The sequence below is a fragment of the Procambarus clarkii genome, chromosome 49 (genome assembly GCF_040958095.1).
Source record: "Procambarus clarkii isolate CNS0578487 chromosome 49, FALCON_Pclarkii_2.0, whole genome shotgun sequence".
NCBI lineage: Eukaryota > Metazoa > Arthropoda > Malacostraca > Decapoda > Cambaridae > Procambarus > Procambarus clarkii.
The window spans coordinates 5,823,841-5,843,323 of NC_091198.1; the positions used below are offsets into that span (position 1 = coordinate 5,823,841).

Below are 19,483 nucleotides of genomic sequence, written 5' to 3' on the forward strand. Positions count from 1 at the left end.
GCTTCTCCTTCTACCCTTCACCATCTGGACACACTGCATCATACTGGTTACGGCTCAGCTCTGGTACCTTTCCTTCGACACCTACCCTAAGCCTGTATGTTGAAACTGGCGTCCTGTTTCTACAGGATCGCCATGATCGCTACTGTCTTCTCCACCTTGCACGGTCCTTACAGCACCCTCACTCTTGCTTATGTCATGCCTTGACCTTTACCCATCCTGTGGTTCCTGTTCCCCTTCACCACCTATCTCTTTCTGTACGGTTGTCTCTCTTACAAAATGCTCTTTCAGTTTGTGTTACCAATATTTCCCCTCGTGTCATTCCGTCTTTGCCGCTATGGAGGGGTCCCCGTTCCTAAATTCTGTAAGCCTTGACCCACATGACTAAAACTTTTACCCCTCCTACAGTTCTAAATCACCTTTTCCTTGAACACTTTTCTTCACACTTCCACTCTATTTCCGTCTTCACCAATGGGTCTTAAGTCTGCAGACGGTGTAGGCTACTCTGTTGTTTTTCCTGACTGCACCTTTGTGTCTCCTGCCTCCGGAGACTAGCATCTTCATGGCAGAACTTTATGCTATTCTCTATGCTCTTCATCAACTCTTTTCTCGCTGTCAATCCTCCTCTGTGTTTGTAGTTGACACTTGCAGTGCCCTCATGGCTCTAGAATCCTTTAATCTAGTCCAGCCTTTGGTAGTTGAAATTCAACATTGGCTGTTTCTTATCTCCAGTAGATTTAAGACAGTGGAATTTCGCTGGATTCCCACCCATATTAGTGTGTTCTTAAATGAGCGTGCGGACACTGCCGCTAAGGAAGCTATCCGCACCTGTCCCATCTCCCGTAAAGGTATTCCTTATTATGACTTTTACCCAGTTATTCATTTCCCCATTCTTGCCCGTTGTCAGGGTTGTTGGTCTTCTGTTACTGGTAACAAATTGCGTGCTCTTAAGAGTAGTGTGTTCCCGTGGCCTTCCTCCTACCACCGTAACCGGTGGTGGGAAATGGCTCTGGCGAGGTTGTATATTGGTCATACATGTTTAACTCACGGGCACTTAATGGAGCGCTGCCCTGCTTCTTATTGTCCAAACCGTTGTCTCTACATGTCCTGACTTCCAGGACTTACGTGTCTTGCTTCCCGACCATCCCTCACTGTCAATTGTCCCTCGATAAAATTCTTGGTAAATTCAATACCTTTGATATTGTTCGCCGTATGCGTTTTTGTTCTTGTATTGGCGATGTTAGTGATATTTAGCGCACTATGATTATCCCACACATTTGATGGTTTGATAATTACTGTACTGTACAGTACTTTGGTTTGGAATGTATCAAATAAAGTTGTTTCATGTATTCAAATGTGTGAGAAAATCCACTGGGTCTGTGAGATGAAGCGAACCTGTAACAAAGGCATTGCCAGTTGCATACTGTACCACCACTGATGGTAAAAGTCTTACAACTGGATATCTTGTGTGACGGGTTATGGTATCACAGCTATACTGAACCAAGATGGTATGGCTCTCCCTCACATAAATGAAAGAAATGCTGCTATTGGCCTTGCAGTGTGTAAGTTGCAGGTGGAAACAAATGAAAATTATCAAATAAATAATTAAACAATTTACTGAAATAGTAATGAACAAAAATATCACATGACAATACTTGACTATCATGTAATGCAAAGGTGAACAAGTTAGTATGACCTTAAATGCAAAAAATAAACTATAAGCAATGAATAAAAGTATGAAGATATACTGGTGTTCTGAAGACGGCTACCATACCCCCATGGCATCAGTCACATGATGTTGGCTGGAAGTGGACGACGGGTTAGAGACACTAAGGTGATCCTAGAGCACTAAGGGAGAGATTGCCTCTCCAGGGAGGCAGCGCTCTTTATATAGTCCGGCGGTGATGACTCATCCAGTGTCAACACGAGGTGGACATCTGGTCAACTAGCAAACTGCTCGTTGTGGCTGGCGGTGCCTTTGTGTTGAGCTGCACCACTGTCAGTTGAAGGCGGCTAACTGCTTGTTTGTGGGGACAAACTGCCAGTTAGCAGTGGCGCCCGGCTTGCCTCTGAGTCGTACCAGGCAGTGCCAGGCCCTGGGGGGTATGGAGAGGTGGCAGGACTGATGACTCTTCTGGGCTGGTGTAGATGTATACTTCCAGTGCAGAGGCATTGAAGGTGAAGGGAAAAGGCAGTTCCACTGCTATGCAGGGGATTCACGTGACACTTGTGAAGCCACAGAAAGTCTGGAGGCCCTACTGAAGCCAGTCCAAGTATTAAATAAAACCCCTGAAGTACGCCGGTGAAGGGTAAAGTGAAGGGTGAAGCAAGACCGTATGCCCCAACTTCAGGCACACACAGAAAATCACGTTTTGGTCCCGCCTCTCAACTGTGTATTTGAAGTTGGGGCGTATGGTGTTGAACTGCTTCAGCCTTCACCTGAGTGCTTGTAGGTCTTACGTAAGACGTTGACTCAAGGAGGGGCCTCAAAACTTGCTGTGATTTATGGGGAAATCCGGTTGTAAGACTTTTACAAAGTCAGTAATATACTGTGGTAGAGTATGCAGCTGCCAGTGCCTTGGGCAAGGGTTTACGTCGCCTCACAGCTGCAGTGGATTTTCTGCTTGGTGTATATCAGGTTGTGATTTTGTGTGTACCGTATTGTTATGATCGCCGTCTGATAAGTCCTTTCTGGCCTCAAGAGTCATTTTTACCCACCTAGAAAGATTGCAGATGGCCAAAGCAGTTATTTAAGTTAAGAAGGGACAAGTCTTAAACAGAATTTTGCATAATATTTGACTGTAAAGGGGTAAATTGAGGTAGATTGAAAAACAAAATGGTGAACCGGGCAGGCGGTACTCACAATTAGGCGAGTACACTCGGGAACTTTTAAAGTGCAACCAAACATGCTTTAGGCTCTCACAACAAGAGGTGAGTGGTGGTGGCTCAGGTGCTCAGCCAATCAGAGCACCTAAGGAGGGAGGGCAGGAGTGAGAGGGGGGGTGGTACTGTATGTGGAAGTTTGGTGACAGTTGTGTGTAGTTTGTTCATCTTCATTGTAAGTTTCATGGCTTGGTGTGCATTTCCCTAGTAAATTTAATTAGGGAAAAATTCAGGTGTTTGATTTTTTAAATCAACTTTTTAAATGTTGAGTTGTTAAAGCCTCAAAGTGCATGGAGTTGGTTTGGGAGTATGGCATCCTCATGCTGTTGCGTGCTCGCGTGAGGTAGCAAAGGTGATGTAAAGTTGTGGGGTGTACATGCTTGGGACGTCCTCTCTCGGGATGGCTGGTGTTAGACCTGTGTGTTTGTCGGTTGTTGAAAAGCCGTCATCCTTTGCTGTTGTGGTATTGATTTTACATTGTTCATCTTGTAATTAATACTGTAGTGCGATATCTAGGGCTACCATTTGTAGGTTTAAAATGTCTAATACAAACAGTTGTCCAATGAGTTTTAATAGGAAATATCATCCACCAAGCACCATTGTACAATTATATTAATTGATAGTATATGGATTGTGCAGAACTGCTTAGAATGATCTTTAACACTTGGCTATATTGGTCATGTCAAATACCTGCACGGTGAATGCTCAAAGACCCTTTCTTTATTCAGTGTTGTCACATACCTCATGGGGGTATGGATAGGCAAACACTCATTCAGTTAAACTTGCCTTGTAGTACTTTCAGAGCTCAGTAATTTGGAATCTGGTTAGCACTTTCCAAATAAATTGACCTTTAAAGTGAATTCCTATTTAGGTTTAAAACATTATACCGAATGAGAAACTCGGATTATATAGCCGAACACCAGAAATGTTGTTATTCAATTTGGTTGCCTAAAGCACATTCAAGGACTACACATTACATGGCATTCCAGGATTCCTCTATACCTTGCCTTATGCTGTAAACATTGCCACAACCCTGTGTTTTATTGATTTAAATGGCCACAGGGAGGCATACAACACTGCAGATTATGATGTCATTAGTTATCCACTGTGCTGACAAGTGGGCTGACTGATGTTCGTTGACACCTGTATCGTGCTTCAATTTAATCGCCAGGAGATCACCCTCTCACTAGACTCGTCTGTAGGAAGTACAGTATAGTATCTCAAATTACCTTGGATCACAAATAGCATAAGACTTGGGGGTAGGAGAGGGTTGCAGTGTTTGTCATGGCTCTCATTTGTTCCTGGTATTAGGCAATTTAGTTCTGGAATCATTTTTGTTGGCCAATGTTAAACTTTTTCGAAAGTAGATGTTTTTCTGAAAGGGATGGGGGGGGGAACCTCTATGCTTGGATACAGTTATCTAAGTGAATACTTAGATTTATACAGTAGAATAACTACCTTCTTTTCCTTAGTCAAAAAGGTTGCTTGTTTATTTCTAGGGACTTGTATTTTCTTTTATTTTTAACTGCAGCAACTTTCAGTGAATGATAGATTCTTACTGAAAGGACCTTTACTTCATTGTTGTTGCTTTATGGTCATCTCATTGTGTACAGGGATTCCGCGAAGCTTTTGGGGTTAGTCTTTGACACTCGTTTGTCTTGGTCAGCCCATATCTCTTGCCTCCGAGTTGAATGCTCTAAGGCCCTTAACCTCCTTAAGGTTTTGTCCCATACTTCTTGGGGAGCGGATAGGCGCACGCTCCTCTATTTGCACTCCTCTCTCGTCCTGTCTAAACTCAATTATGGTTGCCCTGCATACTCTTCTGCTTCTCCTTCTACTCTTCGCCATCTTGATGCTTTGCACCATACTGGGTTGCGTCTCGGCTCTGGTGGCTTTTGTTCGACTCCCGCCCTTAGTTTGTATGTTGACACTGGCTTTCTCTCTCTTCAGGACTGCCGTGATCGCTACTGTCTTCGCTATCTTGCGCGGTCCTTCCAACATCCTTCCTCTCGCCTCTGTCGTGCATTGACTTTTCCTCCTCCTGTGGTTCCTGTTCCTCTTCATTGTCTCCCACTTTCTGTCCAGTTATCTCGCTTACAGGATTCTCTTTCTGTTCATATTTCTAATGTTTCTCCTCGTATTGTTCCTTCATTACCTCCGTGGAGAGTCCCCCTTCCCAAGTTTTCTACGTCCTTGACTTGTATTACTAAAGCCTTTACCCCTCCTACAATTCTGAAAAGCCTCTTCCTTGAGCACTTTTCTTCGCACTCCCACTCTATTTCCATCTTCCCTGATGGGTCTAAGCCTGCGGATGGTGTGGGCTACTCTGTTGTTTTTCCTGACCGTACTTACATGTGTCACCTCCCTTCGGAGGCTAGCGTCTTTACGGCAGAACTTTATGCTATTCTCTATGCTCTTCGTCTCTTGCTTTCTCATTCTTCCTTTGTGGTTGTAGTTGATTCTCGTAGTGCCCTCATGGCTCTAGGGTCCTTTAATCCTGTCCATCCGGTGGTCATTGAGATTCAACATTGGCTGTTTCTTATTTCTAGTAAATTTAAATCAGTAGAGTTTTGCTGGGTTCCCAGCCATATTGGTGTTTCAATGAGCGTGCGGATGCTGCCGCTAAGGAAGCTATCCGTTCTTGTCCCATCTCCCGTAAAGGTATTCCTTATTCCGACTTTTATCCTGTTATTCATTCTTTCCCGTTGGCAGGGTTGTTGGTCCTATGTGGTTGGTAACAAGCTGCGTACTCTCAAACTTAGTGTGTCCCCGTGGCCTTCCTCCTGCCACCGTAACCGGCGGTGGGACACTGCTTTGGCACGGCTGTGGGTTGGTCATACCCGCTTAACCCACGGTCACTTAATGGAGCGCCGCCCTGCTCCTTATTGTCCGAATTGCGTTGTCCCTCTTACAGTTGTGCATATCCTTGTTGAATGTCCTGACTTCCAGGACGAGCGTGTGTCTTGCTTTCCGACCGTCCCTCGCAGTCTTTTGTCCCTCGATAGAATTCTAGATGAATCGGATACTTTTGATATCGTTCGCCTTATGCGTTTTTGTTCTCGTATTGGCATTCTTGGTGATATTTAGCGCCCTCTGATTATTTCGCACTTTGATGGTGCTACATGGCCTTCCCGGTTTGGTGCCTTCTTTTGGTAATTACCTTACCTTCATTGTTGTTTCATTTTAATGTGGTAGTTGTGATATGGATTGTTCTGGCTCACGTGCAAGGTCTTGGATTTTTTTCTGTTTTATATTAAGAAATTGCCAGTCTCGTTACTATTTGTAGAGTTAGAGATCTGCATTAAGGCCTCATTATATTCTTTATTTTTTTTTCTAACATGTTATCAGCAATTTTTGTGGTTGGTAATATTTAGATTAATGTCAGTGATGTATATGACAAGGATTAAGACCCCTTGTGGTATGACAGCATTTTTCCCAGTCATTTCTTTAACAAATGAAGGGGTCCTCGTAACCATTCTTTTGTCCTTTCTACCATGTACCCGTTTGTTGCTTCTTGGTCTTTCATTTGGTACTTTGGCTATTAAAACAATGGCCTTTGGTAATGTTGCAATTACCATTTCTAAAAAAAGAGCAGATTCATTAGGCAGGGTTTGTTTTTAGCAGTTTTTTTTTTTTTTTTTTAAATCCATTCCTTCAGGACCTTGCAGATGTTAGGTCAAACTAATTGACAGTAATCTGTTTTGCCCTTTCAAACAATGATGGTTTTAATCTAGGTAAAATATTTCAGAATATCTGAAGTTTGGCAGAAATTTCATCAAAGCTCTTAAATGATTTGTAAGTTACCAAGGACTTTGTGAAAACCATGTTGTATAGATGCTTCAGTGTCACTTTTCTAATGTTTTGTAAATTTAACAATGATCTTTAGTTAATTTAATCATAATTTGTTCAAAGCTTAGGTGTTGCATAGCTTTAAATTTACTTTCAAATATGAAAACTAAAATATTGACTAAAGTTTCTTCCACTTTAATAATTCAGACTAATTTGCAATATGTTAGTTTATGTAAATTGAATAGGTAGTCCACTTTTACATCTTTTCAATGCATTTTGCATGCACCTATGTAACAAGTTACAAATAGGTGTAAATTTTACCAAGTTTATTTCCAAAGTAAAAAAATTTCAGATGTTTAAATATTGTATCAATAGTAGTAGTAAACAAGTTCCAGCATAATTTCAGGATAAGGTATATAAAGTAGTTTCATTAAAATTTTTTTATTTAATAAGTTTTACATATAGTATTTATCATACATCTAATATTTATTACCATTTCAGGTTGTGGGACAGATGCTCCTAGATGAACAGAAGATCCAAAAGGCCAAGACAACTCAAGAGACAATCACCTGTAAAAGAAAAATAAACATTAAACAGGGACACTACTTTTATTATCACCAATGCCTAATAAGGCCAAAATATCCTAACAGCCTATCTTTTAAGATAGGCTCAGCAAGGCCTATCCCTTCCTCATGATTTTAGTGCAGAGCTTGGTCCCTGAATGGGTGAAATACATCCACCACTTTAGTGCCATCAACACATTGTACATATGCTTTACTGAAGGCACTGTACAATGCATGCCAGGCACTAAAGTTTTAGATGCATCCACCCATTCAGCAAACAAGCCCTGTGAAAATTAACAATGTAACCATTGTTAAGGGTCCCTAAACCTATGCAAATCTAGTCCATCTATTAGATGGGTAGTAGAGCAAAGCTCTGAAAAAACCAAGCCAGGGAAATCTGCAAGACTGCCTGGTCCCCTTTTATGAAATGGGGTAGGATCAGTACAAACTGCATCATCCCCTGTGAGTTGTAACAGTAGGACATGGTTACACACCTATAAATGGACTAGATAAGAGAATTAAGATTAGGTCATTGATATAGCTAAAACATCAAATTCAAACTCACCCACTTTCATAGATTTCCTTTTGCAGAGTAAAGGAGCCTCACTCCAAGCCAGTCCATGCATCATAATCACTTTCACCTGAAAAATATTTCAAATTAATTTCAGATTTAAAGCAAATCTTTCTTTACTTTTCAAATTAGCATTCAGTACTTTACAAATTCAGATGGAAAAAATTTCTTTAAGGAATTTACCTTTCCTACATATTCTATCTAGTAGCAGTAATAAAGATCTAATTTAGCAATATAAATATATGGCATCAATTTGCCAAGTTTCAGTAAATGTCATTTGAGAAACTATCCACAACTGCACTTCAATGGCAATTTACATTTATCTTTAGCCAATGCTATATTGTTTAAGTTATTACTATTTTTTTACTTTTATGCAAATCTATTCAGATTAACCTTTACTACAACTCAACTGACAGAGGGACTTCTGGACTTTCCAAACCACATTCTGGAAAACTATAAATTTAAAACCAAGCTAAAGTAAACATTGAATATTTTTTTTACTTTCAAGGGAAAAATACCATCACTTAGAACAAAACTTTTCCTGCCATTAACCGACTCATGATTACCCTTAACAGTCTTATACATTTATAGATTAAAGCTTATTTAACACATTTAATGTTAACTAAACAAGATTTATATTTCATTAAAATTAATAAAACACCCTCAACTATGCTGTTTAAGATTAATGCCCCACATTACAATTTTCACAATTTCAACATACCATTCTATTCAATACATTCCTGAAAGGACTAAACTTGCAGATATGGTACCCACTAGCCTAAGCCTAGACTTACATACCCTAATATTTAATAGGTTTTTAGCAATCAACTTCTACCCTCTAATTCCAATGTACACAACACTACTTATTGTAGATCTGCAAGTATTTTCTTGCAGCTCTTTGTTGCCAGGACCTTCCACAACCTGTCATGTGAACAGTAAATATTACTAAAAAGTTATTTGCATAGCAATGTTATTTTGTTCATACCTGTACCACCAGTTTAACAGTTACCATTTTAAATGGCACACTATGAAGTTGTTTGTTGTTGAAATCAAGTGTTTTGTGGGAACAATTTAGCTATAGTTCTGCCAAAGGAATAATTAACACCATGCAAGCCAACTAATATTAAAGTTAGAAATATTTATTAAAAGCAGAAGTTTATCATATGGGATGTTATTTTAGAAGAATGGGTGGTGTGGTGGTTATGTCAAAAGGGAGGGGGGTGTCCATTTACTGTACCACTTACATTTTAGCGTGGGCTTCATCCACTATTCTGATGTTAGCTGGAACATTTGTGCCAGCTGCTGGTTTGAAAGGGAGGCATACCATGTGCCAATTCAGGAAGCTTTCCACGTTCCTCATTGCATGTCAGCTCAGGACCTCACTACCATGTTGGGAGGCAGTTGAAGACTGCCCAATAAACATCCCAGGCTGGAGAGCAGTGCCAGCTCGGGGACAATTTACCACCTGCAAAAAAATTTAATACTCTTAATCTACACCATCTATCTCATCTTTACCTAGCCCCCAAACCTTACATTTGTCCGCATTAAACTGCATCTGGTAGTCTTAACCATTTCAAAACTATATAGGGCATCGGTATTTTTTATTTGCCAATTCTGCAACTATTGCAGTCTAAACCATAATCTTGCGAATAACCGAGGTCCAAGGAGAGCTTTTAGGCACTACTTACAACACTTCTCCCAACTTAACCCCATTTATACTAATTTCCTTTGGTATAGCCATGACCTAATCAACTTCAGTCAGCATTCCCAATGATCCGAGCCCCTATCAATTTTGCGCCCTTATCAAAATCTCTGCTGAAGTAAAGGTACACAATCACAAACCTTATCACCATTTCCTCAACTATGCAACCTAATCCATGAACATTTAGTAATAAAACTATGCGATTCATGTATCTAGTCATGTTTCTCAAAAAAAAAAAAAAAAAAAAAAAAAAAAAAAAAAAAAAAAAATTGAAAAATGGCACTTGCAATGTTAGATTCTAGTAACTTTCCTCACAATAGACTAAGCTAATTGGTCACTAACTTAAGCGGTAAACTCAAACGTTTCCTTTAAAACTTGCTATTTTAGGAACTTTCCACGACCGACCTTTACCCGACATAATTAAATAGGGTAAAAACGGTATATTAAATGCAGTAAAATTACGGTAAATTCAATATGATAAACTTGCATTCTTTAAGCATGGGCTGCATAGTAAGTGAACTAATCTAAATGTTAAGCACCCTGGCAAACCACTTCGTTCTATTCAATTTCTTTATTTAATCACTTTGTCCGGCTAGAATTTTTAGATTAGATTAAAGGAACACCCTCCCTGGTAACGGCTGAACTAGTTAACCAAATTCAAATATTTAGGTAAAATACTTTCATAAAACCAGTCTACTTCCCCCACCAGTAGACTTGTTCAGCTAAAGGCATAATGTAATGTTCCACTTTAGTAAATAAAGACTTAAAAAAACACTACCCCATCTGTGTAGTTACCGGTTACCTGACATTCTGCGCTTAAAATAACCCATCTATTCCCCATAATTGTTCGATATAACTTACCTCTCACCCGCTGGTCGAGTACACAGCAGTATATATCCTCCTCCATCACTCACCGCGTAGATACTATTTCACTCTGGCCGCAAATTGCCTCAAATCACCTAGTACGTTGTCCATAAACATATATAGAAGAGCAACTGACCATAACACCCGTATAGCGATCATCACATAACGTGGGATCATTAGTAGTACTGCTGTCAAAACATAGATGGCGCCAGGACAAACGGTAATTCCTATGGACTCGCCTAGTTATGCGTAGGGAATTGAGCTTCAGCTGTTTGGTCCCGCCCCTCAGCTGTATTCACCTAGTTGTACTCACCTAATTTGTGCTTGCAGGGGTTGAGCTTTGGTTCTTTGGTCCTGACTCTCAACCGTCAGACCTAGATTCAGGAAGCTCTGTGTATTTCTTCGTAAGTGGGTTTGCTACGAAGGTTCCTAAGTGCGCCCTAAGAAGATGCTTAGGTGCGGTTCAATAAGGTATACTTAGGAAGAAAATTGTTGGTTCACCTGCGTGCAGATAGAGGTCACTACTGTGTTTCGTTTGGCCAATCAGAGAGCAGCAACATTCTTCATATTGAAGATTTAGCGCTGGCTTATAGGAGCTCTACTGCCTCCTATTTACGTCGAATTTTCTTATAAAATTAGTATATTTCGAAGTAAAACAATGTTTTTTCAACTTCTACAGCCAGCACCGACATTGTAGTAAACAAATATGTTACATTTGTTGTTTACCTACGTAATTCTAAGAGATACTGTGTAGCTGTCCTTGTTGCTCGGAAGATGCGCTGACAATTATTGCATATATTTACTCTATTTACCCAAGGGCCACTAACTATCTAGTGACCTCGAAGAGGACAGAAAGCCGGCGGCTTGTTAAAGGGCCCGCCAATTGTCTTAATGATATTTTTTAGCTGGAATTTGGCATTTACGCCTTCAGCGGGTAGGCAGTTCCATGGGTTTATAGCCCTCTTGGTGGAAAAAAAACATCTGTTTTCAGTCCTACTTGAGAAAACATACTCTCCAACACTATATCTGTGATTGTCCTGTTATCAGTGACTTCCTACCAAATGGTATGAGGTATTTTGAGCTCTGTAATTACTTCATACACTCAGGAATATTGGAAGATATTCTTGTGCTGCACCCAGATTTTGCCAGTGGAGGCTAATAGATCAGCATTAAGTATTTTGTTCTCTCCTAATTCCATGTATGACTGGCCATCCTGTGAGGTGATAATGTTGGATGAGCTTGTAGCTGGTTTTTGATCTACACTGTGTGGTCCTTTATACAAAATAGGGAAGCAGCACATTGCTGTGTATACCTAAACATGTTTAAAAATACATTGTTTGAGAGGAGTTTTGTAGAAACTGGTAAGAGTAATTATAATATAATGTTTCCATGATTCAGTGCTTACCTCTTGTGAAAATTGCTTAGAGTTGTTTAGTCAGAGTTGATTTGTTTTTTGTATTGAGGCTGGTATTTTCTAAATTGATTCCATGTACAGTATGTCTAACCATCCTGTGAGATGGGAGTATTAGATAAACTTATAGCTAGTTTATCATCTACACTGTGTAATATTCCATATAGAATAGGGTAGCAGCACATTGCTGTGTATACCTAATCTTCTTAATAAAAAAATCAGTAATAAAGATTTTAAATTATAGTTTGTATTATTACAAATACAGTACTGTATTATCCTTATTAAATCATGTTGACCATGGATCATTACGATCTCATGTTGATATGTAGTACAAGTCATATTTCTTTTGAACTGCTAATCCATGCTAATCATTCATTAAATTGTGCATTATGTCTCAATTTTTCACTTCCTTGGATATACTGTACATTACAAAAAGATAGGATAAAAATAAACCAGTAATATTTATTTCATTATATTTTTCATTTAAATAACTGCATCAATATTTTTACAGCTGACAGGATTTGTTTTCCCATACAGGTGCAATATTTGTTAAAAAAAATTTGGTTTATTGTTACACACAATGGTGCTACATAGCCTTCCCAGCTTGGTGCCTTCTTTTAATACTTACCGATTAAAAAATAAATAATAAATACATTTTATTCAGGAAAAGTACATACAGTTGATTTACAAACAATGTTGGATTTATAGGCAGAGCTAGTACATACAATATCTAAAGCCACTAATACTCATAGCATTTCGGGCAAGGTGTGGGGGGAAAAAAACACAGACTAAAACTTAATAGTAATCGGGATTAGGTATAAATTGTGTTGAAAGAAGGAATAAAAAATACAAAAAGGGGGTTAACATAGCATAAATCAGCAATTGCACATGTTGGTGAACAGCGTTGTTTAAAAAATAGCAAGACATGGGTTGACATTTAGGAGGTAAGTTAGGTTACATGGAGTTAACTAGGCAGTACTTGGTTTAACTCTTAAACTGGTTGAGAGAGGTACAGCCTTTGACATGATTCGGAAGGTCATTCCACATTCTGGGTCCCTTGATTTGTAGAGCACTTCTAGTTTGGTTACACACAGCCAAATTGAGTAATAGGAAGAGGTCTTGGACACAAATTTGTTCCATGCTAAATGTAGAGGAACCAGCTGAGTATTCCTCAAATAAAATAAGTTGCCTCAGCTTATAAGGTAAATAAAATAAGCATTTCTCAAATAAGTAGCTGCCTCACCTCACTGCCTTACTGCTACATAGCCTTCCCGGCATGGTGCCTTCTTTTGATAATTACTTGTTCCACACCCAAATTGTATAACAGGAAGAGGTCTTGGACCCCTACTTCCCTCTCTCTTTTTTAATAATCTATATAGTCATAATTATAGCTTTAAGTATTCAAGGAATAAAGTTTTTGACATTTTTACCCTTTTCCTTACCTAACATCATTTGTGCAGCATATTTTTATTTTATGTCTCACCCAGATTTAATTTCAAAATAAAACCAAACTAAATAAATTAGAAATGGGTATGTATAGCTAAGGTACACCCTTACTACTAGGTGAACAGGGGCATTTGGTGATAGTAAATGATCCCATCAGGCAGGGCTCATCACCTTCTCTCATATTTCATGTTCACCAGTGTTTATTTACTTAATAACTACTGGTATAATATCTTGCTATTATAAAACTAATTCTACTATCATCAAACACATATTTACTTCAAGTTTCAAGCAGAGAATGCATATATAACTAACACGAAGGATTCCTCTTCACTAGATTCACCAGCTATAATATTTTGGTCATGTTCCAATATCATAAATCGATCCCAGTGTTATGTAGTAGACAAAAAATGACATATCCAGTTTACGTAAAGCTACGAGTGGTCGAAACCACACTTAAATCCCGGAATGAACTTACGAAGGTTTTTCCACTTAGGGTAGTTAATTGAATACGGACGTAGCCGCCACGAAGGCGCTAAGACGGAAAACGCTCTTAGCTAAGAGGAAAAACCTTCGTAAGTACCTTCCTTAATCCGGCCCCAGATTTATATGTTTATTCGACCCCCTCGTGGGGGTGGTCATCAGCCTCTTTGGGTAGTGTTTGACGACTTTGTCGTCTGTTATTCTTGCAGTTGTCGGATTCTTTGTTCAGGAATATATCCCCTCTCCTCACCTCTACAACAGATGATGGAAATTTGGGCAGAGTCTCTTGTAATGTACTAGTGAGGTGTCCCCTGTGCCTTGTGTGGAGTCCCAGGCCATTCTAAGAGTGTTCTTCTCTGCAGCCTCACTGCATCCATTTCGGTGACAATTGTTTTCACCCTACCTTCTCTCACTCATGCATACACTACAAATTTGAGATAGATATTCTCAATTTAAAACATCATAATCGGAGTTCTTACCCTGAGGCAAGACGCCAAGTTTGACACCTTAACTCTTCTCTCCGACATGACTTACTCTCGTGTGTTTGAACCCCCACTTTATTTTCCCTCTTCCCTACACCCCCTTTCTCAATTCCACAACTGTTTTCAGGTCTTGGACCCTCAAATACCTCCACCAGTTCCCCATTTTCCACTCCTCTCCATTCTGACCCAGAGGACCTTCCACATGGTTCACTGCCTGTTTCCACCTTCCCCTCCCAGCCTTCTGCTGCCATTCAGTTTGGCATCACCTCTCCACCTCTTCCTTCTCTGTCACCTGTGGCCTTTCCTTCTCAGCCCTCCTCCCTGTCTTTTTGGCCCCTTCTCAACTGACCCTCCTGGTTGATGTCCATCCTCCTCTCGGTTGTCTTCGTGTTGTCTGCTCTCATTCTTCCTTTCCTGCTGAGACTGACACACAGTACATGGCATGCTTGTATCTCCATAGTCAGAAGCATAAACCTGGGTCCTCTTCCTCCCCTGCTGGTAAGAAGGCATTAGTCCATTCCCCGCTTTCCACCTCCGGTTCTGTCCCTGTCTGTCCGGCTCTGCCATTTCCGTGGCAGAGTTCAGTGACCCTGCAATGGAGATTCCCGTGGCCCTTGATTCTCCATCTGACGCTGTCTTTGAATAAGTGCACTCCACTGTGTGTCCTTCCCCATTCCCTTGACTGTCCATCTCCGAGGCCTCTTCCCACCCCAGACTGTCAGTCTGCCTTTGTCCCCTTCATCTGCCCAACTCAATTGTCTTTGCTTGATTCACCTATGCATCCACACCCTGATTTCACTGAACCTGAGCCTCCTTATTATCCTGTGTTCATCTTTGTATTAGTTTTTTCTTTTCTGTATTCCCCCCCCCTCCCCCATTATCTCTGATTTTGACTCTCCATTCTTCAGTGGAATATTCATGGCTTTTATGCTAACTTCCTTGAACTCCAACTTCTGATCTCTCAGTTTTCACCACTTTGTGTAGGTCTCCAGGAGCCAATGCTTGGCACTGATGCAGATGATGAGTCACAATAACATGCCTGAAGATACAATGACCAAATGACGCATCAGAAAGTGAAGAAACGATAACGTTTTGGGAGCAGGAAAAAGCAAGGTAAGAATAGGAGGAAGGTTAGAATAAGAAAAGACGGTAGGAATAAGCAACAGGGGCAAAGCTCAAGTCAGATCACGTTTGTTAATTAGGTTAAGAGTATTTAAGTATGCACTGCGTTTAGGTTAGAACATTTAACACTTTCGCATTCTGATGATGGTCTCGACACCATAAAACTGAAATATGCAGAGGCCCTGATGATGGTAATGCCGACATCAATTAATAAATTTGTAAAAATTCCATTTATAGTCCGAATATTATGGGACTGATTTTAAAATGTGCGCTGTGATATTGTGAAGAAATTTGTTACCAAAATGAATGACATAGCACATAAATTGAGGTGAAAAAGCCAAAATGAGTATAAACATTTGAGTGTTGTGTGCGCACTCACACCCAATGCTTGGCCTACTTTGCGTTGCGCGGCGGGTCGCCCGCTGGGCATGCAAAAGTATGAAATGCTCTTAACAAACATGATCTTGCTTAAGCTTTGCCCCTGTTGCTTATTCCTACCCAACTTTTTTATATTTGCCTTCCTTTTGTTCTTACATTCATCGTACTCTTCATTCATTCTTTCACATGGCTTGATAATGATCCAGAAAGGACCAAAAGTCATCTTTCTTCACTTTCTGATGCGTCGTTTGGTCATCATATCTTCAGACATGTTATTGTGACCATTGTTTGCATGAGTGCCAAGCACCAGCTCCTGGAGACCTACACAAAGCTGCATAAACTGAGAGATCAGAAGTTGGAGTTCATGGAAGTTAGTACAAAGCCATGAATATTCTGTTAATGAATACAGTCAAAAACAGAGATAATGGGGGAGAAAAGAAAAAACTTATACAAAGATGAACACAGGATAATAGAGAAGGCTCAGGTTCAGTGAAATCAGGGCGTTGGGGCGCATAGGTAAATTAAGCAAAGATGATTGAATTGGGCAGATGAAGGGGACAAAATCTGACAGTCTGGGGTGGGAAGATTGAGATTGAAGACTCTGAGATTGACAGTCAAGAGAATGGGGAAAGGACAGAAACAGTGGAGTGCACTTTATCAAAGACATTGTCAGAGGAAGAATCAAGGGCCATGGGATAGCGGGGATCATTCGACTCCGTGGAGTCAGACAGGGACGGAGGTAGAAACCAGGTGATGGATTGATGCCTTCTTGCGTGCTGGGGAGGAACCAGGTTTATGCTTCTGACTGAGATACAGGTGTGCCAGCAACAATAACATGTACCAGCTTCCACAGTCTCAGCAAGAGAGGAACAATGAGAGCAGACAACATGAAGACAACCGGGAAAAGGATGGACACTGGCCAGGAGGGTTAGGCCAAAAGACAGAGAAAAGGGCCAAGAAGAATGATAGGGGTGGGAAGGTAAGGCCATGGGACAGAGAAGAGGGAGGTGGAAAGATGGCAGCAGAAGACTGGGAGGGAATGGTGGAAACACTAGGTGGTGAACCGTGTGAAAGATCCTCAGGGTCAGAGTGGAGAGGAGCGGAAGATGGGGAGCTGGTGGAGGTATTGGGGGGTCTAAAGCCTGGAAATGATTGTGGAATTGAAAAAGGAGAGAAGGGTGGGAAGGAAAAGTGTGCTCCAACACATGAGAAGTCATGATGTTTAAGAATAGCTTCCTCAAATTTGTAGTGAAAGAAGAGCGGGGTGAAGTGGGAGAAGTCAGGAGGGCATCACCACAATTGATGCAGGGAGGCTGGGTGTCTGGGACTCCACACAGGGAAGCACATACACACCTCACCAGTGCATCGCAAAAAATCAGGTCCAAATTTCCATCATCTATTACATAAGTGAGGAGAGGGGATTTATTCCTGACTGGAGCATCTAAAAAACCTGCAAGAACAACAGAAGACAGAAGGGACCTACTATCAAAAGTGATTTTGACTACCGAAAAGGCTGACAACTACCACCACGAGGGGGTCGAGTAAACTTATCAATCTGGAGAATATATTTAATATCTTTGTGGCAGACTTTTAGCTCTATCACCAGTTACGACATGATGTGGGAGAATGATTGTGCCAATGCCAAAACCTGGGCATTTTTGGAGACTCGAACAGGCGTCTTACCAGTGCAAGTCAACAATGCCAAAAGTCTTCTGCCTCCTGAGAAGGGGCTGCAACTACACGTGTGTCAGTCTGGGTGAGGTTAAAAGTTACATGAATATCAACTGAATCAACCAGGTGTTTATAGGTGTGTAAATCATCAAGACATGCATGATCAATGTGAGAAAGATCAAAATACGTAAGACCACCTGGCAGGATCAAACAAATCCTTGAATGTAAACGAGTTTGGTGAAATCATGCACATTCGACTGCGAGAAGTTCAAGACCAAGCTCCCCCAGCATGAGGGGGTTAAAAGGCCCCGTTATCACAAGAGATAGGGTCAATCTAGGTGACGAGGTGGTCCCCACTGGGATCTTGGGGCTCAACCCTGCCATGGAAGTGGGAGGGGGGCAGAGAGGGCCAGTTGGGAGAGTCAACAAAGGAGTCTGGTCTGGGCCCAATGTAGCCAGGGCTACGGACTCCGATCTTCCATCACTCGGGGACTTGGTCGCCAACACCATGAACCTGTGTAAGAGACATCAGTTCAATGTCCATACAGCATTAATTTCAAAAGTCTGGGAGCCATAGGATACCACTTACTGGGTGTTATACAACACCCAGAGAGGGGAAGGCCAAGGGAACCCTCACTGGCCCCAGGTAGTCATACCTAAGCCCCCTCAAGTTACACTTTTTTGGGGGAAGAGGGAAATGTGTATGAACCCAAATGGGAACCCAAATTACTGCCAAGAATGAGATATATCCAAGGATATCTTGTAAATCAGCATCAACCCCGGCATACTAAATTCTCGCCTACAATTGTTTTAGCACCAAAATTTAAAATTCATTAGTCCAAGTTCACCCATATGCAAGTTAATGAATTGGGTTCGTGTAAAAATTATTTGGGTGAACAATGCTCAAATACCAAACATTGACCTCATAACCCATCACAATTTTCTTGCATCATAGGATCCATGGCACCACATAAGTCTTTGTACTGTATTTGTTGCTGGAATGTGGCACAAGTATTTAGTAATAGTGTTCAGGTATTTGTTTTACTGAGAAATGGAATAAGCTGACTTTTGGAAGTACTGTATCATGAATGTACCCCCTATTTTTCTCGCATGAAGTACCATTTCTGTGCGACTTCAATCTTCAAGTTTTTTTTCCAGGAAAGCATACCTGGTGCAGATGAAAGGCATCCATGTAAATTTACAGTATTTTAGTTTGAAAAAGCAATATGTCTATCAAAACAGCTATCAGTTATTTCTTGATATCTTTATGGGGAAATGGAATATACTCTTTTTAATCCTATCACTTATGACATCTGCAACTTTACTCTTATTTACGTCAGAGGTGTTGCATCACGAACAAGATGAAATGTAACAGACAGAATCCTTGACTAATAGTCGGCAGCATTTGCAGCTAGATAATCTTTACGCCCAATTCCTGCCGCTTGCTTATTCTGCATGGCTTCCAAGCGAGGACAGGATGTAATGCGATGGCCAAGACCACCACAGTATGAACATCCACGTTCATCTCCTCCATTTGCTTCAAGAGTATCCAGGTCTTCTTCTCCACCTCCTGCCATTGTCAAGAATGGTGGAACCTGAAATTACAATATACATCTTACTGTACTATAATATTTTGAAGACATGATATAATAACAGTGATTCAAGGTTAGGTACGCATTACTTTACATACTTTAGTTAAAAGTTAAAAAAATTAAAAAATTTCTAGTCAATCTAGTAATTCAACTCATCTGCACACTACTTATTCTGTACTGTACTATTGTATACACCTTCAAAATCTGAAATGATGCACATGAAAAACATTACTAACCTTCTGCTTGGCCTCAATTAGCAAATGTTTGAGATCCAACAATACCGACTCATCATTTGCTTTGTTGATGAATGTTGTGGCCACTCCTTGCTGCCCAGACCGACCAGTACGTCCAATTCGATGTACGTAATTTTCTATGTCATCTGGCATATCATAATTAATGACATGTTGGATGCCTGGGAAGTCAAGTCCCTTTGAGGCCACATCAGTAGCAACCAGCACATCCTTATCTCCTCTCTAGAGGATGAAACATGAATATAATACGACTATAAAATAATATTTAGTGAAATTAATAA

The 19,483-nt window shown here is 40.6% G+C and overlaps 2 protein-coding genes and 1 long non-coding RNA gene across 8 annotated transcripts in view; 1 reads left to right on the forward strand and 2 right to left on the reverse strand.

Moving 5' to 3' along the window:
- LOC123763261 (ribosome biogenesis protein BMS1 homolog) overlaps positions 1 to 7,269 on the forward strand; it is a 113,125-nt gene extending 105,856 nt beyond the window's left edge. For all 4 annotated transcript variants that reach the window (XM_069302934.1, XM_069302935.1, XM_069302936.1 and 1 more), the window contains one exon: positions 7,171 to 7,269. The gene's annotated coding sequence lies outside the window, so the exon portion shown is untranslated. The remainder of the gene's footprint in view (positions 1 to 7,170) is intronic.
- Positions 7,095 to 10,662, reverse strand: LOC138351298 (uncharacterized). Of its 2 annotated transcripts, none has more exons than XR_011222391.1 (4): positions 10,367 to 10,662; positions 9,048 to 9,268; positions 7,802 to 7,873; positions 7,095 to 7,238 (listed from the first exon to the last, which is right to left on the reverse strand). It is a non-coding gene; the product is annotated as an uncharacterized lncRNA (long non-coding RNA). The 2 variants fall into 2 exon arrangements; XR_011222390.1 differs by having other exon boundaries at positions 7,798 to 7,873; positions 10,367 to 10,660.
- Positions 10,663 to 12,236: 1,574 nt separating this feature from the next.
- Positions 12,237 to 19,483, reverse strand: part of abs (ATP-dependent RNA helicase abstrakt) — a 49,808-nt gene continuing 42,561 nt past the window's right edge. The window contains exons 12-14 of one of the 2 annotated variants that reach the window (XR_006773417.2): positions 19,188 to 19,424; positions 18,695 to 18,954; positions 12,237 to 17,873 (exon numbers count right to left, since the gene is read on the reverse strand). Coding sequence is in view for 1 of the 2 variants with exons in the window: in XM_045750373.2 (XP_045606329.1) it covers positions 18,748 to 18,954; positions 19,188 to 19,424 (444 nt within the window). In the remaining variant the exon portion in view is untranslated. Of the gene's footprint in view, positions 18,955 to 19,187; positions 19,425 to 19,483 lie in introns of both variants that reach the window. The other variant, XM_045750373.2, reaches the window with a different exon arrangement.